A 26,373-nucleotide genomic window follows, 5' to 3' on the forward strand; every position below is an offset into this window, starting at 1 on the left:
CACTGCATTTCCAACAGGAGTTGCAGACTCTCGATCTAAATTAACTGCCTTTAGGAAACAGCTATGGCAAGTAGAAAGTTGCCAGGATCCTATCTCATAAAGGTAAATGCAACTTTACTCTAGGGTGTGAAACATGTTTCCACAATGCTAGTTAGAAAGGAGTGATTACGTTGTGCCAAGAACAATACTAAGTGTTATGCATACATTATCTCGTTTAAGTCTCACTCTAGCCAACGAGGTAGATGGTATTATTACTCTCTTTTTTCAGACCTGGAAACTGTGCTGGGAAGGAGTAAATGAGGCTAAATCAAATAGCCAATAAATTAGTATCTGCCTGACTTTAAAGCAGGTGCCCTGTGAGGAGAGTGGAGTCAGTATGGTCAGACCCCCTTGCCTCACATGTGGCTGGATATGAGGATGATTCAGCACATCCACTGTAACAAGTTATGAAAAAGTAGAGTTAGTGCGCACGTGCGCCCGTGTACCGTTTGGCTTGTTGCAGTTCTTGAGTACTCTTCCGTATGGAACGCAGCGGCTCTGAACTACTGGTCAGCGGAGCTCGCCGCTAACAATAAAGCATGTCCACTTTGCCGGCGGCTGCTCCGTTTTTCTTTCACTTACCTGGCTCAGTACCTGCACAGGATGGGGTAGAAGGGTCTGTGATCCTGCCCAACAATTGGCGTAGTTTCGGCAGGATGAGCAGGTAAGGGAGCCATGAGCCCCTTGGGAGGGGGAGGAGATGTGGCTGCCCTCAAGCATGTTGTACCTGGTGGCAGTGTTCCGGTGGACTTGGGCTTCACTAGAAATGTGGGACCAAGTGGATGGGTCCCCTGAGAACACAGAGGAAGCTCTCAGGGTACTGAGCTCCATGGTGAAGGATGAGGAATCCCGGAGAATGGCTGGCTGTTTGGGCTGGTTGTGGTTTGCTGTACTGAGAGCCGATATGGACCAGGCACTCCATGAAGCAGCATGGCAAAAGGCAGACACGCTGGAGAATGAAGTACAGGACAGGTCATCTCCATTCCTGAAGCTGAAGAAGATGATGACCCCGAGGATGAGTTGGGAGAACCTGTGTGTCTCCTTGCACGACTTATTGTGCATCAGAAACAAGCAAACCCCTAGCTGCTTGGATCCTACAGTTGTGGGACCTAGGGGTGGATGGCAAATGTACAGTGTGTGTTAGCATTAGTGGATACCCGTGCAGAATGTAGCCTGATACAAGGCAAACCAGATAAGTTTCCAGGAGTCACAGTGAATGCTGATAGCTATGGAGGACATTCTATGACAGTCAAAGCTGTGTCTTTGTTCCTGAGCACTGGACGATTGCTTTTTTGTGAATATACTGTGTATGTATCTCCCGTATCTGAATACATCTTGGGTATAGCTGTGCTTTATAGGCCACACCTGAAAATGACAGTTGGAGAATTCCTGTTGTGGATACAGACAGTGAAGCCTGTGTTCTGAGGACATGCTAAACATGACCCACAGGTATTACTCAAGCCAAGGTGTGTGGTCAATATGAAATAGTATCACTTGCTGGGAGGACATGCAGAGACAGGTGCCACTATACTGGAGTTGGAGAAGGTTAGCATCATTTGTCCTGCACCTAGTCCTTTTAACACCCCAGTATGGCCAGTGAAAAAACCTGATGGGACCTGGAGGATGACTGGACTATCGAGATCTGAACAAAGTAGTGCCTCCTTTGCGTGCAGCTGTGCCTTCGGTTCATGACTTGATGGATCAGCTGACGACTCAGCTAAGAACTTACCATTATGTACTGGACCTTACAAATGCTTTTTCTCTATCCCAATCTTGGCTGATAGCCAAGATCAATTTGCCTTCACCTGGGGAAGAAGGCAATGGACTTTTCGGGTGTTACCCCAAGGCTACCTGTATAGCCCGACCATCTGTCATGGTTTAGTGGCTGGGGACCTAGCCAAGTGGACTAGGCCCAGCATGGTTACAATGTTTCATTATATAGATTATGTCTTACTCACCTCTGATTTTCTTGCAGATTTCACCAAGGCAGCTCCAACACTGCCAGGTCATTTGGAACAATGTGAGTGGGCCATATATAAGGGTCTTACCCTTTGGATATGTACTTGAAAATATCAGTGGTGGACAGTAGGCCACCGACCCCTATGGGGACATGCCATGTGGCAAGACTTATGGGAATTAGGACATGGAAAGGAAGTAAGTCTTTGCCATGTCACAGGACATTTCCCTTTAGCCAGTTCAGACAATGATGAAGCTGATGCACCGGCTAAGGTAAAGTGGCTGGAGAGAGCTCCAGCACCTGATGTAGCCCAATGGTTACATCAATGAAAGCAGCATGCTGGCTGCAAGGCTGTGTGGTTGATGGCCTGCTGGGTGCCACATAAACCTGAGAATGCCCCTGATGGGTAGATGTACTCGATAGCTTGCCAGGTGCTGCATGCAGATACCAGAAAACCCGAGAGGAGGATGCTCCTTACTTGGTGGCAGGTGGATCTTGTGGTATCACTGCCAAAGTCAGGGAATTTCACGTACATCTTCACAACCATTGATATGGCTACTGGACTTCTGTTTGTATGGTCTAGTAAGGACCCAGACCAGGTAAGCACTATTAAGGTGTTCAATAGCCTTATGGCCACATATGATTGACCCCTGGCCATAGAGAGTGATAATGGAACCCACTTTACTGGACATGAAGTACGGAAGGGGGCTTCTCAGTTGTCCATTCAGTGGAAGATATGCCATATCATCCCCAGGCAGCGGGAATGATTGAATAGTACAATGGTCTTCTGAATAAAGGACTAAGGCTAGCCGCCCAACCCCTATCTCTGAAGGGGTGGACATGGCAGTTATGGCTGACAGTCAGGAGCTTAAATGAGAGACCCCACAAGGGCAGGCCCTCTCCAGTGGAGGCTCTGTTGCATAGAGCCGCAGCACCTGTTCCTGCAACCATTCTTTCCAGGATGGTAAGTTGGCATGTATTCTGCCAGAGGGATGAGAACTCCCTCTATTGGTGCCAATAACTTTTGTCTTTTCACCCATAGTATTGTGACTGCAGGCATCAGAGTTGACTGGACACATACATACGTTCATGTGGCCAATGTGTCAGCTTACTGAATATGCACCAAGTTTCCTACCAGTGTGGCTGCCAGATTCCTGTGGATAACCACCCCAATGACGACTACTAACAGGATATGTATATGGGTGGGCTTTTCACGGCTAATATAGTTGAAAGGATAGAGCTGCAGGGATAAGCCTCAGGGTGTATTGAATGTACAATAAGTACAAAGGTTATAATGGATGCAAGGGTCAGCCATCCTCTCTAAGGGAACATCGTGGAAGCTTCCAAATGCATAGATTGTAAGGCAAGGGACCCTGAAGGGGTGGAGTATGAGGAGAGTGGAGTCTGTACAGTCAGTCCCCCTCGCCTCATATCCGGCTGGGTATGATTCTGCACATCCATTGTAAATAAGTTCTGAAAAAGTAGAGTTAGTGTGCATGCGTGCCCATGTATCGTTTGGCTTGTTGCTGTTTTGTGTACTCCTCGGTAAGGAAGGCAGTGGCTCTGAACCGCTGGTCAGCGGAGCTCGCATCTAAAAATAAAGCATGTCCACTTTGCCGGCGGCTGCTCCATTTTTCTTTTACTTACCTGGCTCAGTACCTGCACAGGACAGGGTAGAAGGGTCTGTGATCCAGCCTGACATGCCCTCAATTTCCCTGTAAATTACCTTTTTTATTCAAACAGATAGGACATACATTATTGAAGTAATCACTATAAAATTCAAAAAGGAATTCAAGAAAGAAAGCAAGATCTTTACATATATGTAAAGGAATTGAGTCCACAAAACTAAAAATGGCAGAATAAAGTGACAAACTTCAGAATTCAAAGTCTTCATCCTATTCCCTTATTCAATTTCCCTGCCCCTTTGCTATAAAAAACTAAGAAAGGCAATTTTACATGAATTTAAGTTTAGCTGCACTATATGAATTTGTATTTAGCTGCACTGTATACACCAGCTGGTTGCCACTGAATACTTATCTGTGATTCAGATTTCTGTCCCATTGAAATTGGTCCATTTCCCCAGCATCTAGGATCTTGTTGGGAACATAATAGGCACCTAACAAATACATGTTGAATGAATGAATGAATGAGTAAATGGATTACAAACTTCTATGGTTATGCAAAATAACAGTGGGTATAGACAGGACATTTTCTTCCCTGCTTCTGCTAATTTTGAACTAGTGACTCGAAAGATACTTAATATGTTTTTCCTTCTTCGCAATATGAATGCTAATTAAATACAGTGTCAGCTATTATACTCCTTAAAAACACATGTAGGTGGTCTACAGAACAGGATTAATACCTAAATGACTAAGGAATTAAAGCACTGGTATTTGAAGCTTTGACAAATATTTTCACTATTTGAGTTTCCAAGGCAAAATATCAGTTCACAGGCAACAAGAGGAAACTGACCAGTAATGTGCAAAAAATATTATTAGTTCGTTTAAATCTCAAAATGTTACAAGATTCCTATTAAAAATTATATAAACAGCATTAATTTTCTCTTCTATGCTGATTATTCTTTTTTCCTCTCTTTATATAATGACCTTCCTGCACAGTATGTGCCACTATTAACGAAAAAAATAAATAAAGCCTAGGAAAATGAAAGGAACTGCTTGCTTAATATCAAAAACATTTTATTTGAGGAAAGAGGAGATAACAATGTACTAGAAAGTATATATTAATTAAAATGTAGGTGCTTTGTTGTTTTGTGAGAGTTAAGTTTGTTTTAAAAACAAAAGAAAACACACAGCTAATACACGGTTTGAGCTACTTTTGTATTAATCATGACTTGTAGGGAACAAAACGAATCCTATATAGAGAAGACAAGTTCTGTCTTCCCAGCCACTAAGACAGTAACAAGTGTTGGTGAGCCGGAGGAGGAACTGGATCACTCATACACTTCTGGTGGGAACATAAAATGGGGCAGTCACTTTGGCAAACAGTCCAGCAGTTCCTCCAAAAGTTAAACATGGAGCCACCATATGACTCAGAAATCCCACTCCTAGGTATACACCCAAGAAAAATGAAAACACACGTCACACAAAAACTTGCTCATGAATGTTCACAGGACCATTATTCATATTAGCCAAAAAGACAGAAACAACCTAAATGCCTATCAATTGAAGAATGGATAAACGACTATGGTGTATCCATACCATGGGATATTATTCAGCCATACAAGGAAATGAAGTACTGACACATGCTACAACATGGATGAACCTCTGAAAATAGTATGCTAAGTGGAAAAAAAAAAGTCACAAAAAGCCACATACTGTATGATTCCATTTCTATGAAATGTCCAGAATAAGCAAATATAAAGAGACAAAAAGTTGATAAGTGGCTGCCAGGTGCTGGAGGGGTTGGGAGGAAATGGGGAGTGGCTGCTAATGGGGATGGGATTTCTTTGGGGGGGTGATGAAAATGCTGTAAAACTGTGGTGATGGTGGTTGCACAGATTTGTGAATAGACTAAAAACCACTGAACTGCACACTCTAAATGGTTGAATTATGTGGTATGTGATTTTTTTTCTCAAAATTACTAAGAAGTCCTTAGAAGCAGACATTTGAAAATTCTCTATAAATCAAGCACTCGAAGTATTCTGACCACAGGTAAGAGGTAAAAACAGACATACGTGACAGGAAAATAGTAAACATGCAAAATATCTACAAGGATTATAAAAATACTGATCTTGCAATAAATTTAAGAAAACTGCTTCTAAGGGCTAATACTTAGAATACGTACTAAGCAGGACTTTGACTATACCAGTCAAAAATAACTACTCTTTACACACGTAAAGGAAAACCGTGAAAATTCCACTTAAATATATATATATATATTTTTGGTGACCGGTAAGGGGATCGTAACCATTGGCTTGGTGTCATCCGCACCGTGCTCAGCCAGTGAGCGAACCGGCCATCCTCATATAGGATCCGAACCCGCGGCCTCGGCGCTCCCAGCGCTGCACTCTCCCGAGTGAGACACCGGGTCAAACACTTAAAAGTCAAATTAACTTATTTGCATTTGAAATTGAAGAACAAAAGAGGTCTAGTTTATAACAGTTTTGACCTATTTCAGACAGACATTTATTAAATATTTATTAAAATGCTTTAGCTTGAAATAATACTATAGGCACCAGCAAGAAAACAAATATGAGCAATTCAATTCTATACCTTCTGTTCAATAAAACTCTTCTCCATGGCAGGTGGTACAGAGAACTCTACCCAGGGGGTTAATCAAAATTCCCTTAGAATAATTGAAAAGCATCTGCATTTTCCCCCCAGAAACTACAAAAAAGTCATAGTAAGCAGAACATATAATCTTGATTATTAGCACTGAGCCAGTAGCAGCACAATGTGTTGTCCCAGAAATTAAGTTATAGGACACAACGTCATTGTGTGATAAGCTAGTGATGTCTCCCCTAATGAGACTGAAAACTCAAGGAAATCAGGAGAAAGACAATAATGACAGCAAGTTGCATATGTGATGTTTTGCTACTGTTGTGAAGCAAACTGCATATTATGCCAAATGCAATCTTTCTCAGAGCAGGATGATGAAGGGAGTGACCTTAGAGGTCACTGACCTCAACCTTTCATTTTACAACAAAGAAAACTGAGGTTTGGAAGGTCACTCAACCAGTTTGAAGCATTCCTGGGACTAGAAATGAGATCTTTCAGGCTCTTTTCATGAAATATTTTTTCCATCTGAGTATACATACCACAGAGGGTATTACATAAGAAATAGAAAAATTCTTAGGAACTTCTGAGGGCGACAATGGTAAAACTCCACATGGAAGCCATCTGTGAAAGCACATGACCAAGGAGTTTGGGGACACTCAAAATTCCAATCAAAGTGACCTGAGTGTCAGCTAAAGGGAAGCAGAACTATAGTCCTATATAGTTTAGTTCGGTAACTATTGCTTAGGTAGCTGAAACCTCACCAACTGTACAGTGTTAAGGCACAGAAAGGAAGACACAGAGGTGGCCATGGGACAGTGTCCATGTTGCAGGTAAGAAGTGATTCACCAGGTTTCTGCATGGCAAAGGGGCACTGTCACCCTTTGCTCTGATTACCATGTCAACCTGACTAGTTCTGAAATTATGCTAGTGAGTTTCCTAATTACTCTAGAGGGCAGAATAATTCAGTCAGTATTCTGGAGAGCAGATTTAAAGATTTGGTCACTGGAAAAAATACCTCTCACTTAAAATAAATGCACATTCTGGCTTAGACATCAGTCTCTGTGAGTTTAGTTATTATAGATCAGTTCCCTCGGATTTTATTAATTCCAGGTTCCCTGGGAATATTAATCATGTTTTTAAATTTTCTGTATCTTTTGATGTTTTAACATCCTGGAGGGACTTACAGACCCAGGTAGAGACTGCCTCTCCCAGGGCTAGCTAATTCCTAAAAGATAGTGAAGAACTTACTTGGGACAAAGCCAACCACCCCCCTCTACCAAACTGTCACACACTGAGCCAATATTTCCCCTGCCCTAAATCATCCCAGAGCCAGGCAACAGGCAGCTGGAGACCACCCCATAGCCCAAAGCCTGCCTACATTATTCAAACTAGTCCAGGGTCTTTTGTTGTTCCATATGAATGTTTGGATTGCTTTTTCTATTTCTGTGAAGAATGTCATTGGTATTTTGATGGGGACTACATTAAATCAGTAGATTGCTTTGGGTAGAACGGACATTTTCATGATGTTAATTTTTCCCATCCAACAGCATGGAATGTCTTTCCACCTTTTTGTGTCCTGTTTAATTCCTTTCAGTTTTCATTGTAGAGATCTTTTGTCTCCTTGATTAAGTTGACACCTAGGTATTTTATTTTTCTGGCGACTATTATAAATGGGCTTGCTTTCTTGATTTCATTTTCTACTAGTTTGTTATTAAGGCATAAAAACCGCTATTGACTTTGGGGTGTTGATTTTGTATCTTGCAACATTACTGAAGTTGTTAATCAGCTGTTGAATTTTTTGGTAGAGTCTATAGGACTTTCTATATAAAAGATCATGTCATCAGCAAACAAGGACAGTATGACCTTGTCCTCTCCAATCTTGATGCCCTTTCTTTCTCTTACCAGATTTCTCTGGCTAGTACTTTCAACGCTATGTTAAATAGGAGTGGTGAGAGTGGGCATCCTTGTCTTGTTCCTATTCAGGATGATATTGGCAATTGGTTTATCATAAATGGCTTTTATTGTATTGACATAATTTCCTCCTATACCTAATTTGCTGAAAGTCTTAATCATGAAGGGATGTTGACTTTTGTCAAATGCATTTTCTGCATCAATTGAGATCATCATATGGTTTTGTCCTTGGTTTCGTTGATGTGACGTATCAAATTTATTGACTTACGTATGTTGAACCAACCTTGCACCCCTGGGATGAATCCCACTTGATCATGGTGTATAATTTTTTTGATGTGTTGCTGTAATCTGATTGCTAGTATTTTGTTGAGGATTTTTGCCTCTACGTTCATCAAAGATACTGGCCTGTAGTTTTCTTTTTTTGTTGTATCTTTATTTGGTTTTGGTATCAGGGTGATGCTGGCCTCATAGAATGAGTTTGGGAGAATGGCTTCTGTTTCAATTTTTTGGAAAAGTTTGAAGAGAAGTGTTATTAATTCTTTTTTAAAGTTTTGATAGAATTCAAGTGTAAAGCCATCCGGTCCTGGGCTTTTGTTTGTTGAAAGATTTATTTATTAAATTTATTTTGAGAATCTTTGGCAGATGGCAACAGGATTTTGAGATACTTTGAAATAATTAGTGACACCCTAAGATACAGTGAAAACATGACTGAGATTACACTAAACTGACTTCCAAGAGCTACATATAATATAAATGATTTGGACAATAGGTAATGTCATAATTTTTTAGATGACTCTTTTAGAGAGGACAAAAGCCTCCCCTCAGCTGTGGGAATTTCCCAGAGCTTCACTCTGGCCTGTCCTGTGTCCTCATCATCCCCTCGTGTGACCACATCTGCTGCATGGCTTCAGATCTCACTGCTCCTGGTGAGGCACCAACCCACATGCCCACCCTAATCTTTGTCTTGATCTCCAGACCAGAACTTTCCTTACATCATAGATGTCTCTCAGGCATTTCAAACCTAAAAATAGTCAAAATCCAACTTATTATTTACTCTACCTTTTCTCTGATATAATTCTTCTCTTCTTCCTGTTTTCTCACCTTCAGCTAATTGCATCAGTGACCACTTCTAGAAACTGCAGAAACATCTTCAATTCTGCCTTATGCACATAACTGGACACTGGATCCTAAAGAGGCAACTCTCAAATGAACCCTCTTCTTTATTTGCCTCCCCCCCAAATTATCTTAAACACACACACAATCTCTGGTGACACTGTGACCCTCTTCTTTCAAGTCTTTCAATGAACCTCAAAGTCTAGCAAACACAGCCCAATCTCCTTGGCATGGTCCTGCATCATCTAGCCCTGCCATTCTGATTTCATCTCTCAAACAGACCTTTGTCACCCTACCTCCCTCTTTACTAGCCAACCTGCTCCTCCTTAAACACCTGGGACATCTTCATGCCTCTGTGCCTTCATTTATTTTATTCCCTTCTTTCTCTAACATCAGCACTGACTGCAGTTTCTGAACCTGCTGTCTCCAGGCCTTTGCAGATGCCATTCCCCTCTATCTGAAAGGCCTTCTCCTGCTTGCAAACTCTGTTCATAGCATGAGCTACAGATATCCACCCAAGGGCTGTCCATGATTCCTCCACTTCTTTCTCCAAGCCCTAGAATACCTCTACTTCATACATACTTCTCTTACCATTCTTATCACAGTATATTGGTATCATTGTTTACACCTCTATATCCTTAGGTGACAGTGAGCTTGCTGATGGCAGGGATATCTTTTTCCTTTGAATTGCCAGAATTCAAAGTCTGTCACATAATCAATTAATGTAAGATAAATTACTGACTACCATTAAATGCTAGGCTTTACTATGAATATCAAAAAACTTCATCAACCCTCCACAAAATATCTAGTGTGTGACCACCACCTGCTTTCCATTGCTGGATGGGAAAGGGGTCAGGAAAATGGAGAGCTTGACTCAGCAGGGATGGAGCTATGTGTATGGGGTAGAGTCTGATGAAGGTTCTAGCTTCTGTACCAGACATTTCCCACCCCTTCTCTTTTCTGCTTGCAAGGAAAGCAGGGACCAGTGCAGCATAGGTCAGGTGGGCAAGTCCCAAAGGGTAATTCAGCCCTGATGCCCTGCCAAGGGAAGAGCACAAGTGAAAAGCCTAAAGTAGCAGCACCTAAGGTGGCTGCAAAAGCAGGCTGGGACAGGTGGGAAGTTACGGCACTAGTGTGCACGAAATCCTGATAGGCCATCCTGTCATTCCTGAAACCCCACTGATATGAGAAAGAGATGGAATAGAGATGAGAGATTAACTTAAATCAGACAGGAGCAGAGGGACTGCTTGCTGATTTATAAGGTACAGAAAACTGCGGAAGTTCTCTGGAAGTTTATTTCTGGATGACAATACATAACCAAAAATGCATGATATCATTTACTTCTCAAAAGAGTACAAGATAAAGAAAAACAATGATGACAAGTGAGAGTTCTTTTCATTTTCCAATTATTTGGGTTGCAAACAAATGGGAGTTTGCTCTATTAAAATTCGATATCCATAATTGAATTTTCAGAAAAAGCAGAACTTTTTGATGATGTTTATATATCCATAAATATGAATGATGCAAACGCTGGGTTCTACAATACCAGATGACAAGATACAGCCCAAGCCTCAGCTCTTGCTAATTAAACGAATCAATTAAGAGACTACAGTTTCAACTGTGTAGCTGCTGTTCTGTAGTAGCAATAACAACCCCACGGGGAGGTCTTTTACTACATTAAAATGCTGTCCTCCACAACTCCATCTGATATTATTAGAAACAGTTATTTGTGTCTTGCTGTCATATTAGTAGCAAAGGCAAATTATGGAAATGTGTAGACCAGAATGGTCCCAGTATGAGACCAGGTTGGGTTTTCAGCCTCCAAGGGAACAATTGCTGAAATTCCAAAGTTCCCCAAAGTTCTCTAATGGAACTGATAAATCTATCAGCACAGCATCCGTTTAGAAGCTAGGTACGGGTCACATATTTACATACTTTCCTGCTAAGCTGATACAATTCAACTAGATGAATTATCATATTAAGTTTACCCTCCTGAGTTAAACTGATGGAGTTCAAAATTGTTTTCGATGGTTGTCATTAATCGCTGTTACTTTGTAAATGCTTACTTTGAAATCTAATTGTGCCGGTGTATCAAGGGTCATATTAATAGCCTTCTTAATGGTAAATCTTTGTAAAATATGTTTATTCTACTAATATTATCACTCAAGCTTTCAAGGCTAGTATGAAATAAAGTATATTTATTATCAATAAAAACTTAATTTAAATTGTACAATTTGAGATTTAAATTAGCTTTAAGAACTTTAGCATCGTTTGGTTTCATTAAGATCTCTGGCTAAGCTTCAAAGACATAGAATTTGATAGTTCCTCAAGAGTCCTTGGGTGAATGCCAATACCACAGCCACAAAGAAGCTGTTCATTGTAATCTCGGCTTATTTTCCCTTCTGGGCAACAGGCATTGTTTTTACGAGGAAAAAAATTCAGTCTCACTGAGATATGTTTCTCTTAACATTGCAGTACTTTAAAAATTAAATATAAACAATGATTACAATAGAAAAATTTGGAATGAAATGGTAATTTCTGCATCCTTAGACTAATAACAAAATATACATCCTTACTGGGAAGTACAGTTCAAGTAAGAAATTCCGGTTAAGTAAACTACTGTACCTCTTCCATTCCTTTATGAGCTTACTGTGTACCAGTTGATGTACACAGACTCACAGCTTCACCAGAAACATGCAAACAAAATAAACAAAACCCAGACAACAAACAATTTAAAATAGGCACAGATACACTGGAAAAATTCTGGAATATGTAGCTTACCAATTAAATGTATATGATGGACTGAATGTGTCCCCCTCAAATTCACATGTTGAAGCCCTAACCCCTAATGTGATGGTATTTGGAGGTGGGGTCTTGGGGAGGTAATTAGGCTTAGATGAGGTCATGAGGGTGGGGCCCCCAATAGAGCCCTTATTAGAAGAGGAAGAAAGACCAGAACGTGTGCTCACACTCTCTCTCTCTGCAATGTGAGAACACAGCAAGAAGTCAGCCGCCTGTAAACCAGGAAGAGGACCTTCACCAGAAACTGAATCTTCTGGCACTTTGATCTTGGACTTCCCAGCCTCTGGTACTGTGAGAAATGTCTGTTCTTTAACCCATGCAGTCTACAGTATTTTGTTATGGCAGCCTGAGCAAACTAAGACAGTTGTAGTCAGCAGTTACTGCAAAGAAATCGTGGATTATACAGTCAAGCAATTTGTTCTTAAGGTACTCTGGATGATTAACAGCTTGACTTTAAAGTCAGAGAGACCTGGTTTTGAGATAGGAGGTGCTCACTTTCCCTGAGGCTACCTCTCAGGCCCCTCTCCTAAACCCTGAGCAATAGGAGAGTTACCATTGCATGTTGCACCCATTTTTGAGCACAACATGGAAAGGTTGAGACCACAGGAGGCAAGTTTGATCAATTTCAGTGGTCAAGCATGCTCAGTAGAAAGGAGTTTGGCCTTGAATGACTTTCCACTGGAGGCACTAGAGAGCACTGCATGTTATTTTTTTTTTTTTTTTTAATTTTTATTGAATCATAATTGATTATACATATTTTGGGGGTAAAACGTTCACATATGTTGATCAAATCAACATTACCAGCATATATATTGTTACAAATCATACTTATTCTTTATGCCCCTTGTCCAATCTCTTCCTGTCCCCCTCCCCGCTCCCACCTCTGATAACCCTAGATTTCTTCTCTCCTTCTGAAAGAGTAATGGTTACTCTGTTGATTTGTTGCCTAGATGATCTGTCCAATGCTGAGAGGTGTGTTCAGGTCCCCCAATATTATCAAAGAGAAGATGCTTCTTCTGTCACTCTGGAATGGGCTTTGGGGAAAGAGACATCCTCTTCTTTTCTTTAGTCTCTGCTGGTGACTCTCCTGTGTCAATGCACTCCAGTGGCTGGCAGACCATCTTCACAGTGGCTGTGGCATCTACCCACTTTCGCAGCAGCCATGGTTATTATGGTTGGTGTGGTGGGCCATCTGCATGGAGATGAAGTTTTTGGCCTGCTCCTTACCTAGTTGTTGGTGGCACTGGTGGTGTGCCTGGTTGTGGGAGGGGGTCCAGTCCCTGGCTTCATGCTTCAGGACCCTGGGCAGGCCCTGTGGTGTTGGTGGTGTGCCTGGTTGTGGGGGGGGGGGTCCAGTCCCCCTTGCTTACTTCTAAAATGGGGGAATTTCCCATGGGGACCAGTACTTGAGCACTGTGGTTGAGCTAAATTGCTGCTTTGCTGCTGATTCCCTAGGGAAGGCTTTTTGTACAGCTCAGGTTTTAATGGTTGACTTTATAGGTACTCCCGGCTCTTGAGAGATCTGGTGTACCTGGGTTGTGTAGAAACTCTGGTCACGGCCTGAGTCTTTTCATCAAACTACATCCCATGCAATTCTATATTCCTGACCAGTCTCCTCTGAGTGGTCCTTCACTGACTGGGGAACAGATCAGTTGTCCTTGCTGTTCCCCCATGTTCCCCTGGTGGGCCTTTCTCCCCCACCACCCATGCTGCAAACACTTCCCATGGGACAGGCCATGTGCTGGTCCCTTGTAATGACTCACCAGCCTCTGAGTGGCTCCCTTTTTTCAGTTGTTGTGGTTCCTTGCTCCTATGTAGGTCCATGGGAACCCTGTTAGTGGTCTTGCTGGCCTGGGGGCCATCAAGGCCCTCTTCTCCCCTGCAGCCTCTGAACAGCTCCATCCAAAGGGCACAGCTGTGGCTTTTGTTGGCTCCTGCTCCATGCGCTCAGCAGCTGCAGCTTGGACACAGCTGGGGCTCAAAATGGTCAGAGCAGCTTTTTCTTTCTCTCATCATGGCTTCTCCCGCCTTCATGCACTCCATAGATCTCTCCTCCTCTTCCCTTGAGCTTTAGCAGTGCCAGCTTGGCTATCGTTTGCTTTTTCATAGTTGTAAATTGGTTGACTTTGGGGAGAGAAAGAAACTGGGGACTGTCTATTCTGCCATCTTGACTGGAAGCCACAGCACTGAGTATATTTTAAGTATACTTGGTGTCTATGCTGGAATTTGACCACTAAGCATGCTCCAGAAGGAACAAACAGAGCATGTGCAAGGCTAGAGTTACACAAGAGTTACATACCCGGGAACCAATCCCCTAGTTAAATATTCACAGACAGCATGAATATGTATAGACAGCCAACTACAGAAATTGGAAGGCAGGACAAAATGGTGCTGCTACTCACTCTCAAGTCAGCCTGCACTTTACCTGTGAAGTATGTATTCCTTATTTCTTACATTAAACCTGTTTTCATTTTCTACTCTGACTCTGCCCTTGAATTCTTTCTTGTGGTGGAGTCAAGAACCTAGTAGGGGACGGAGTTGAGGTCAGCCGTCTGACCTCCCCAGACCCTCTTCTGGTAACAGTTTTACATCCTGGTTCTACCAGTTTTTAATATAGTATAGTCATTTAACCTCTCGCTATGCTTGCTTTTATCTTCTGAAAATTAGGTATACACATCATCAGTATTTCAGCATGTTTGAATATGGGGCAGATAACTCTAGTCGTATGGGGGATGATAATAGATAAGAAGATATTTGGGAAAATAAATGTCAGTCCTCATATGAGCTATTAGTAAGGTACAGACCTAAGAAGTAGTGCTCTGCTTATACAATATATTTTTAAGTAAATTGCCTGAGTCATATTTTAGCTTTTATGTAGATCAAATACGCTTTCAGGTCTATATAGAGTGTGTAGTGGGCTAAACAGTGTCGTTCGAAAATCCATGTCTACCCAGAACTTCAGAATGTGACCTTATTTGGAAATAGAGGTCTTTGCAGATGTACTTAGTTAAGATGAAGTTTTACTGCATCAGGGTGAGTTCTAAGTCTGATGACTGGTGTTGCTGGATTTATACAAATGAACATATAGAGACGCAGGGACGAAGGCCATGTGACAACAGAAAAAGAGATTGAAATGATATAGCTATAAGCCAATGAATGTCGAGGATTGCCAGCAACTACCAGAAACTGAGAGGCATGAAATAGATCCTCCCTGAGAGCCTCTAAAGAAGGAACCAACCCTGTCCACATCTTGATGTTAGATTTCTGGCCTCTAGAACTGTAAGAGAATAAATTTCTGTTGTTTTAAGTCACTTAGTTTATGATAATTTGTTGCAGCAGCTCTAGAAAACTAATAAAGTGTCCTACATATGACATTTCGGGAGTAAGAGAGTAATGAAATCGATAGATTCCAAAGGTTAAAATGTGGATGTTCTGAAAATACATATACATCCAGGTCAAATATCTCCTCGGGTCATAAAGGCACAAATTTCATCTCTGAATTCCCCTTTCTATTAATTTGAAAAACTTTGCCTTTATTATACAAAAACATTAACAGTTTTTTTTGTCTTTTTGTCTTTTTTCGTGACCGGCAACGGATCCGAACCCTCAGTGTCGCGCCCGGACCGGACCGGGACCGGCAACGGGATCACAACCCTCGGTGTTGCCCCCGCTCCTCGCTCAGCCCTCGGTCTGCACGTGGGATCCGAACCCTCGGCGGGAGCGCCGCCGCGCTTCCCAAGCGGGGCACTGTAGCAGTGCGCCACCGGGCCGGCCCAACACTAACAGTTTTTAAATAAAGTTCAAACAGCATAATAGAAAGGAGAGACATTACACTTGAATTTAAAGTTGGTGAGCCAAAGGCTTTAAAGTGGACAGAATAAACCTACTGAATCTCAAATCTATACATTTTATATGAATCTGAAATCTATAAGTAGATATGGAATACTATAAACAGAAGATGGTCTTCCTTATGTTCCCACATTGTGTATTTGGATAAACTGGGCTATGCTTCAACAGTAAATCATCCCTGGGATCTCAGTTCACTGGAGGTTGGGAGTGACAGTGCTTATCAGCCCCACACACCAGGGAACTGTGCCAAGAGAGATTCAGATGACTTCCAAGGGGGACACAGCAGAGGCCAATGCTTACTCTTAGCTATCTTTGACTAAAAGTGACACACATCACTGTAAGGAGACAATTCTCCACGGGTCTCTTGCATTTTTCCACTTCTTGTGAGCAAGACACTGATCGTTCTTTGTTCTAGGCCATCTTTTCAAGGATGTCTGTACAGCCTTCTGGAAGATATCTCAGAAGAATCTTTGGAAGAATCTCAGACCCTTTCCAGTTCTTGACAGTCACTTCCATTCATAGCTCATCGTCAGAATTAACCATATTGTCCCAACCTAACTCTTCTTACCTTATTATTAAAAATCCAAGTGACATAGAATTAGACTAAATTCATAACTTACGCAGTCCCACATCATAGAAAAACGGACAGCAGGCTTGAAGAGATATTTCACAGAGACAGAAACTCAATGGCCAATAAACGTAAATGGTGAACAAACACAAGACAAGATGTTCTATCTTATTAATAGTCGAGATAAGCAAATTAAAGCCACTATTCACACTGGAAAAAATGAAGTCTGATAATATCAGGTACTAGTGAAGATGTGGAACAGAGCTCAATGCACGCACACCCTAAAGAAACTCTTGCCTATGTGCCATGAGCACACACGTGCTCATGTACAGAAACAGTCGCGGTAGCACTGAGAGTTACAGCAAAAACACTGGAAGCCACTCAATTGTCTACCAACAGCAGCCAAGCTTGTCTACACAACAGCATCCCATAGAGCTGAGCATACATGAGTTATACCTACATACAACAAAGGTGACTCCCACAAACAATACAAAATAGACCAAAATGACCAAGTCACAGACGATTCCAGAAGATAATTCTACGCATATCAAGATTAAAATCATACAAAACTAAACTGTATATTATTTAGGGGTGCAAATATGTGGAAAAAATTATAAAGAGAAACAAGGAATGATAAATACAAAATCAGGAAAAAGTTCCCTGTGCGGGGGAGAAAGGGTGGCAGGATCGGGGCGGAGCACACAGAGACCTTTAAAAGTAATGGTAATGTTTTTTATAAAAAACTTCGTGGTAAGTATACACATCTTTGTCATTATTCTTTATAACTTATGTTTTAGAAATGTTCTTTTATATATATCATATAAATATGAAAGTATGCTTATAACATTTTATATGATATTTAATACTTATATAATATCTAAGAAAACTAAATTTTTAAACAGTAAAGAGATTATATTGGAAATGAAAATAATAAATGGGAACTTTTTTTAAAGTTCAGAATGAGTAAAAAAATGAATGAATTTGTTTAAGGTTCACGCTTTCTCTAAGTTGAAACATTAACATTCTTTTTGAACCTCATTGATATAACAAAATTATTTCTCGTAGTCTAAAATTAAACTTTTCTTTGAACATTAAAGGTCATGTTTGCCAATATTTGAAAAAAACAACTTGTGCAGAAAATTCTACAAGGATTCTCATGATGATAAATGTGTTCCTGGGAAGCATCACCTGTACAATGTGGCATGATACTGCTATTCCTGACCTGCAGGTCTTGGGAACTACATTTGCTTTAGACATGTTCGGTTGAAGCAGCACAAGCTAGGTAGAAATCAATCTGTATTTGTTGTAACAGTCCCACTACCTTCAAACCATTTCTTTCCCTCTTCCATACTCATCTATTATTGCTAATAATACACATAGAAAACTTCAATACAACAAACTACATTGGCCACCCAAACTGCTGTGCTGCAGAACTTTAGTAATTAGAAATTACTCTAGAAACTATGCTAGGGATTGACCTTCCTTATAAACTGTATAAACAGAGTGGACACAGAGCCTCTTTGAGATTCATTAGCAAGTAATCTATCATTTACTAGGGATGGAGAGAAGTGTCAGCACATGATATTCTCTTTTCCTTTACTTCAGGTGACTTTTTATTGGCTGTTTAGGTGTGTGTGTGGGGGGGGGGGGTTTGCTTTTTTTTTTTTTTTTTTTTTTCTTTGCTTTGGGTGGTTTTTTTTGGGGTGTTTGGGGGGGTGGGGGGGGGGGGTTTGGTTTTTTTTTTTTTCTTTGCTTTGGGTGGTTTTTTTTGGGGTGTTTGGGGGGGTGGGGGGGGGGGGTTTGGTTTTTTTTTTTTTCTTTGCTTTGGGTGGTTTTTTTTGGGGTGTTTGGGGGGGTGGGGGGGGGGGGTTTGCTTTTTTTTTTTTCTTTCTTTTGCTAGTATGTTTTGGGTGCCTGAAGTGGATAAAAGGGAAGAAAATTAAAGGGGTCTGCTGATGAAATGATCACTGGCCGAGAGCTGAGAAATCTGTGTACACTTCTTTGATCTACCCAGCAACAGGATGCGAAACCTTGGGTAAGTTAAGTTAGCTAGCTCTTCTGATGCATAGTCTCATCTGAGGCAGACAGCTTACTTCATCTCTAAGGTCCCAAACAGCCCTTATACTTTCTTTTTCTGCTTTTCTTTCTATATTTGCTTTCTTCACTTTTCTTTTTCAAGTCCAATACTGAGGTCCCCTACTGGCCAAATTCATCCATTCATTTGATCACTATTTACCAAATGCCTACTCTCCACTAGGTCCTTCAGAGCACTGGGTATAAAGTGCTGAACAATACAGACAAAAGCCCTAGCATGGAGCTTACCACATTCAAGTTAAGATGATGGACAATAAATATGTCAGAAAAGTAAATATACAGCATGTCAAATAGTGCTAACTGCTGAAGGAAAAGAATAAAGTGGGGAAGGGGAGAAATAAAATGTTGAGAAGGGTGATCAAAATCGCAAATGGTCTGACCAGGGAAGGCCTCCCTGAGGTTGCCTGAAGAGAGTGAGGAAGCCCTGATGCAGACAGCTGGGCAGATGATCCCGGCAGGAGGAAGGCACAGGAGGAGACCCAGAGGCACGTGCCCACCCTGTTTGAAGAAGAGCAACATGGCCAACTGACATATTTTTAAAGGATCACTTTCGCTGCTATATTCATATTAGACTAGGTAGCAGGGGAGGAAACAGGAAGACTTTGGCCAATGCAATAATTCACATGAGGTGATGAAAGCCTGGGCCAGGAGGGGGCTGTAGGGGTGGTGAAAGAAACAGAAGAACCAAGGATAAAGCCAAAATTTTAGCTCAAGTTGCTATTTTCCAGGACAGAAGCATTTTCAGGAGAAATTTCTTGTTTGTTTGCTTTTGCAGGGGGAGGCGTGGGGAGGGAGGGGATTGTGCATAACAAGAGCTCAGTTTTCAATCTATGACATTTGGGAAATCTATTAGATTCTCAGCAGAGATGTCAAATAGCAGAGACAGCATAAGTGGCCTTTCTAGCATGAGCACTGAGCAGGCAAAAAGCAATTCTATACATCCACATAACATAACTCTTGTAGACATTAAAAAGAATGAAATAGATCTTCATGTGCTGACATGGAAAGATCTCCAAGATTTATCGTTGCATGAAAAATGTGTAATTCTACTTCTGGACGAATGTATCTATTGTTAGCCACTTAAATACCTCTAGGGCATCGGTTATATACTTCTGTGATGATTAATCCTATGGGTCAACTTGGCCAGGCCTCATTCAGTCAGCTGAAGGCCTTAATAGAAAAAGACTGACCTTCCCAAGCAAGGAGGAATTTAGCCAGAAGACTGCCTTTGGCCTTGAACTGCAACTCTTATACGTACATACACACAACACACACACACACACACACACACACACAACCTGTTGGTTCTAATTCTCTGGAGAACCATGATTAATAAAACTTATAGCATACATTTCAGCAATATTTAAACATTTTTTTACGATAAGCACGTATTACTTTATAATCAGAAAAACAAGAATGACCACAAATCTTAGATCTAGTAAATAAAATTTAGATTACATTGAGCAATGCCTTTACATGTACCACTACACATACTTGTATACTTTATACAAATAAACTACCCATACACCTCTATAAATGATAAAGCACTAAGCAAACTTACATTACTATTAATATCCTTCCTATCTCAATGGCTACAAAATCACTATCTTTTGGATCCAAGTCATAGGCCTCTCTGATACTCTCAATAAACTTACAGAGCTATCAGAAATACCTGAACATGAGCTTACATACTGAACAGGTACCCAAAGGACAGAAACAGATATTTCACAGATTGCAAGTAATACCTAGTAATGAATACATGATGAAATACTCAAAAACAATAGCAATAAACAGAGAAATAAAAATTAACATAATAAGGTACCTTTTTAACAAATTATTTTGAAAATTGTAATAACTAATACCAGTACTTAGTTTAACTTATGTTAAAATAGTAACAAATACTAAAAAAAAGCAAATAAAATAAAATAGTAACAACTAATAAACCTTTTTTAGCAGATAAAGTAAAACAATTTTGAAAATTGTAATCAATACTAGTGAAAGTACAGTTAAAATGGTATTCCGATATTAGATAGGTGATGTTCTGAAGAGATATGAAAAAATGGTGCAATAAACCATAAAATTATTCACAACTTTGATTCTATTTAGGAGGAAACATATCTTTTTTTTTTTTTCCTTTTTGTCTTTTTTCGTGACTGGCAATGGATCTCAACCCTCAGTGTCGCGCCCGTACCGGACCGGGACCGGCAACGGGATCGCAACCCTCGGTGTTGCTCCTGCACCTCGCTCAGCCGGTGAGCGGCTGGTCTGTATGTGGGATCCGAACCCTCGGCAGGAGCGCCGCCGCGCTCCCAAGCGGTGCACTGTAGCAGTGCGCCACCGGGCCGGCCCAGGAAACGTATCTTATACATATTTTAAAATATACCTGTTTGAAAAAAAAAAATTCGAAACGTCAAAAAAGCAAAACACATGAAGCTAGCTGTTCACTAGAATTCCATTTATAATGGCAAAAAAGTAGAGGTAAATGCCTAACAGTTAAATACCTAACAGTCAGGTTGTAGGGATAAGTAAAATATGTCACACCGGTTCATCAGAATATTATACATAGCTCCATTAAATTGACGCTTATAAATATTTTATAGTAATATGAAAAACTAATAGGATCTTAAAAGTGAAAAAAATCAAGATACAAAATTATGATTAAATATCATTAGAAATGTGGATTTGAAAGAACCTGATAGAGAAAACTAGAAAGAAAACAGAAAAAAAGTCAAGGTCATTATTTTCAAAAGCATCTTATATAACATGCTCTCATTTTAATTATAAGAACACAGAAAATCTTCAACAGAAAAAAGCACTTAATACTCAACAAACTAAAAATAATTTTGCAAACTATTTTCTCTCTAATAAAAAGGAGACATCTCAATTTAATAGCAAAATAAAATCATAATGAAGCCAGTTTCAAACACATGAGCTAAAACTAGTTGAACACCTTTTTTTCTCTGTAAATTAAAACAATACACAAAGTAATAATTATTTCATACTTACCACTGTACCAAGAAACTGAATGCTCATGTTTCCACCTGCTTCTCGAGAAAGACACTAAAAAAAAAAGGTATTGAATAAATTCGCATCCATACAAAAACTTGAACATGAATGTTCATAATAGTCAACAAAACCCCAAATGTCCATCAACTGATGGATAGATAAGCAAAATATAGTATATCCATACAGTGGAATATTACTTACCCATAGAAAGCAATGAAATACTGATACATGTTACAACAGAAGTCAGTCACAAAGGGTCACACACTACATGAGTCAATTTAATAAGAAATGTCTGGAATAGGCAAATCCATAGAGAAAGAAAGTAGATTGGGGGTTACCTTCAGGAGGAGGATGGGAACAAATGAAGAATGGCTGTTCACTGTGTGGGGTGAGTTTTTCGGGGTGGGGGGAACATTCTGAAATTGACTATGCTGACGGTTGCACAACTCTGTGAAAAGACTATAAACCAGTGAAGTGTAACTTTACATGGGTGAACTGTATGGTGTGTGAATTATATCTCGATAAAGTTATAAACATGAATTAGCATTTGTTTAAAATACAATGAGAACAATGCAATTCTATGTTCAGAGAATAGTGAAAAAATCTCTATGCTATGCATTTATTTGTAAATAAAATATGTTCAAAGCAAATACAACATTATTATTTATGTATATATCTTACTTGTTCAAATTTTAGTTAATAGTAAACACTCCTACTAAAAATGGATGTCTAAATAGTAAAGTAGAAGTTACATTTTTTTCAGATCATTCTCACCCGTAAAATTGCTCTATTTAATCCTGACCTGTTCCTCAAAATTCTTCCTTTTCTGTGCTCTTCAGAGAGGGCCCAGTGGCTTCAAAGACCACACACACAAACAAAGCAGTTTTAACTAAGCAGCATGAATTTTTTTAAAGTTCCCAAAGGTAATCCTGGAGGGATGATTAGTGGATTTCAGTCAACCACATACATGAACTATTACAGATGTATCCTAATTTTGTTCCTTTAACAGAAGTGAAGGTTTACCAACTCTGACCTCTATGATCACTAAAGTCACACAACCCAGAGTGAACATCTAGAACTCAAGCTGAGCCCCTAGTTCCTTGATTGAGGGAGGTTGGATCAATAAGAAGGAAAGTGATTTAATGCCAAATGTTTTCCCCTCCCTGCAAACATTGCCAGTGATTTGACACAACAGTAATCTGACTAGCACACTCAAGGCAGTGTGATATAGAGTAGAAAATTCAAAACCAGTATGCCGTCATTTGACACATTAATTTCACTTCTAAGAATTTATCCTAAGGAAAAATATTTATGAGTAGGCAAAAAATTAAAGCTACAAAAATTCTATCACAGTGTAGTTTATAGAATTGAAAAATGTGAAGCAAATCATGGTAAATCCAGGCAGCCATTTAAAAATTTTAGAGACAAGAAAAATGTTTATGGTATATTTCCAAGTGCAAAAAGAAAGAATAAAACAGTATGTTCAGAATATGTCTTGGGCCGGCCTGGTGGCACACTGGAGAGTGCGCTGCTTGGGAGTGTGGCGGCGCTCCCGCCGAGGGTTTGGATCCCATGTGGAGACCGGTTCCCGCTCACTGGCTGAGTGCGGTGTGGGCGCAACACCGAGGGTTGCGATCCCGTTACCGGTCAGTAAAAAAGACAAAAAGGAAAAAAAAAAAAAAAGAACATGTCTTGTAAAAAAATTCTATAATAAAAAATTCTATAATAAATAAGGCACATACGATAGTTAACTGTTATTTCTGGGTAGAAAATATTAGTTGAACTTTTTTTCTTTTTTGCTGATCTGTTTTTCCTGTTCTTTCATATAGACATATTTAACTCAATAAAAGCAAAAAGAGATAGAAAGAATACAGAATAGAAGAAAACAAATTATTTTCCGTAGTGTCCTAAAGGAAACTCAATTACAAACTGAGTGTTGAATCCTAGCCTCAGATACTGGCGCCCCACTTTAGTCATCCACCTAACCATTCCCCCTCTATTGGCTATGCGTAGAGCATCACTAGTAGAATTAAGTTCCACCTTCCAGGACACTAGGACAGCAGAGTTATAAAATAACTATAATTCAATAGGACAAATCCATAGTACAAAATGGGATAAGAGGCCAAACCAACTAAATGCACGGAAAGGTTAAGGAAGACTTGTATATAAACACTAGAGCTGGGTATTTAAAAATAAGCAGGATACAGTCATTATGGAAAATAGTATGGTATTTCCTCAAAAAATTGAAAATAGAACTAACATGTGATCCAGCAGTCCCACTACTATCAGTATGTTGAAGCAATATCTGTACTCTTATGGTCATTGCAGCATTTTTCACAATAGCCATGATATGGAATCAACTTAAGTATCCATCAGTGGATGAATGAATAAAGAAAATGTGGTATACATACACAATGGAATACTATTCAGCCTTAAAAAAGAATGAAGTCCTATCATCTGTGACAACATAGATGAGCCTGGAGGATATTATGTTAAGTGAAATAAGCCAGGCACAGAATGACAAATAGCACATGATCTCACTTATACGTAGAACCTTAAAAAGTTGAACTCATAGAAGCAGAGAGCATAATGGTAATTACCAAGGGTTTTGGGAAATAGAGGGAGGGCTGGAAAGATATTGGATAAGGTATACTACATTTAAGTTAGATAGGAATAATAAATTCAGGAGGTCTACCATATAACACGGTAACTATAGTTGATGGCAATGTATTATATTCTTGAATATCACTGACAGTATATTTTAAGTGTTCTCACCATAAAAAATTGTAAGTTTGTGAGGTTATGCACATAACCTTATTATTAGCTCAATTTAGCCACTCCACAATTTATACATTTCCAAAACATGTTGTACATGATATTTACAATTTTTATTTGTCAATTAAAAAATAAATACATTTTTTAAAAAAATGAGCAGGAATTCTCCAAAAGGAAATTGAAAGAGGAAAATGTCAAATCAGGGGAATACATGGGGCAGTTTATACAAAATTTAGATGAAGAGAAAACAAGGTCAGCTTACAGAATGGTGAGTAGTTCAGCATGGACAGAGTTAGGGTTGGTCAAAGGGCAGAAGTAGCAAGAAAGAAAACTGGGAAGGAATTATAAAGCCAAGTCACATCTTGTATTTAGAGACAGAGTTCACACTTTACAAAATTCTTATACGTAAGAACTGGGATGTGAAGTGTTTATGCTTTAGAAAGACTGACGGTCTGAGGTAAGGCCAAGGATATACAGCAATGCGGAGGGACGGGGATAAAAGCCACGTAAAATCCCACTGCAGTCACTCTGGTAGAAGCCTGACTGGCTAGGCAAGCACAACAGTGGAACTAAGGACCTTAGAACTGGGAGGTGAACAGACCTGAAAGATTGCCTGAATTCTGTTCTAAGGATGAGGAAACTAAAATATAAGGAATATAAAGGACAGGAATATAAAAAAGTAATTTGCCTACACAGTAGCCAGAGAGAAAGAATCACAGCCCAAGTATTTTCACTGTGCAGGATGGAGTGTCTCTACAACGTCTTAGACTAACCACATGGTGAGTACTTTAAGGACAAGGGCCATTTCTTGCACTTCCCTCCTTAACCCCAGCATCATACAAGCCAGTGCTGCAGAAATGAAAGCACAAGGTCAGTCTTTACCAAGGATCCTTTCTCCATACTATGAAAGATAAGAGTGATCTACAGATCTCTCAATCATTAATTGTCTAGCAGTAGAAGTTTTGCTGGGGAGAATTAGAGGTGTAGTTGTCAAGAAATTAAGGAAAGGAATGTTGCAGAACCATTTAGATTGTGGACCAGTGATCCAAAAACATGCTAACTTCTGTGCTTTTGAGGTTTTAAGAGTGATAAGGAAAGCACTCAGTTAAAGCATCCCTATTACCACCAGACAAAGACTCATCCCAGAAGTGGCTAAATTTTCCTTCCTTAGTAGCCTGAAGCAGAAAGAAGAATCACAAGGCCTAGTCCACATTTCCCAGGATAGAATCAGCACAATTAATTGGCTCTGTAACACAGCAACAGATTCAATCTTAGGAATCCATCACTAGATAAAATTCCTGATTTTAAAGTGTGGGTCTTGGATTCTGGGAAGATGGCAGTGGTGGCATGATTTCTGAATCTTCCCCAATCTCCTATAAAAACATAAAGAGAACTAGAATAACAAGACAAAAAACTCACAGATTATAGGTAGACAAAACTAGATGACAAAGTATCCTCATGAAGCCCAAAATACAAACAGATGGGGACAACCCAACAGTTGCTACAAGACCTGCACTTGGATGCCACAGGGCAATGAAGGGATCTAAGAATTCCAAAACTAACCAAAGATATTCAGGGGATTTGATGAGGGCCAATTTGAGGACAAGCAAGTGAAACTGGATAGGGTTTGGTCAGTCCAATCCCAGGGGAATACATGGATCTATAGTAAGATCTGAGATGGTGGAGCAGTCTGGACACTTTGGACTCCAAAACAACCAGCCAAAACTCCCTTGAGAGTGTCAGAGCCCCACAGTGAAAAAAAAGTGCTGGCAATAGAAACCGAAATGAATAGGTAAGGGGAAATAGATAACACATATGTAAAAGTCCAGATAAAAATGGGGGATAGAAATAGTGACATAGAATTTTATGGTATGCAAATTACATCTCAATACAGCTGCTAAAAATATAGAGCCAAAGATCTCAAAAGGCCATATTTTTTAAACAAAGAGAGAGTTACAGCCATGAAGAAAAGCTATCCTGAACCATATATCCCCACTAACTGTAAAAAAAGAAAACCCCGA

At 40.0% G+C, this 26,373-nt stretch overlaps 1 protein-coding gene across 1 annotated transcript in view; it reads right to left on the reverse strand.

Annotated features, from left to right (window-relative positions):
- LOC103590216 (propionyl-CoA carboxylase alpha chain, mitochondrial-like) overlaps nt 1-26,373 on the reverse strand; it is a 130,039-nt gene that overhangs the window by 49,507 nt on the left and 54,159 nt on the right. Inside the window, exon 3 of the mRNA XM_008572411.1 lies at nt 21,578-21,631. Coding sequence (XP_008570633.1) covers nt 21,578-21,604 — 27 coding nt within the window. The 5' untranslated portion in view covers nt 21,605-21,631. The remainder of the gene's footprint in view (nt 1-21,577; nt 21,632-26,373) is intronic.

Source organism: Galeopterus variegatus, unplaced genomic scaffold (assembly GCF_000696425.1).
Source record: "Galeopterus variegatus unplaced genomic scaffold, G_variegatus-3.0.2 Scaffold781, whole genome shotgun sequence".
In the NCBI taxonomy this organism is placed as follows: Eukaryota; Metazoa; Chordata; class Mammalia; order Dermoptera; family Cynocephalidae; genus Galeopterus; species Galeopterus variegatus.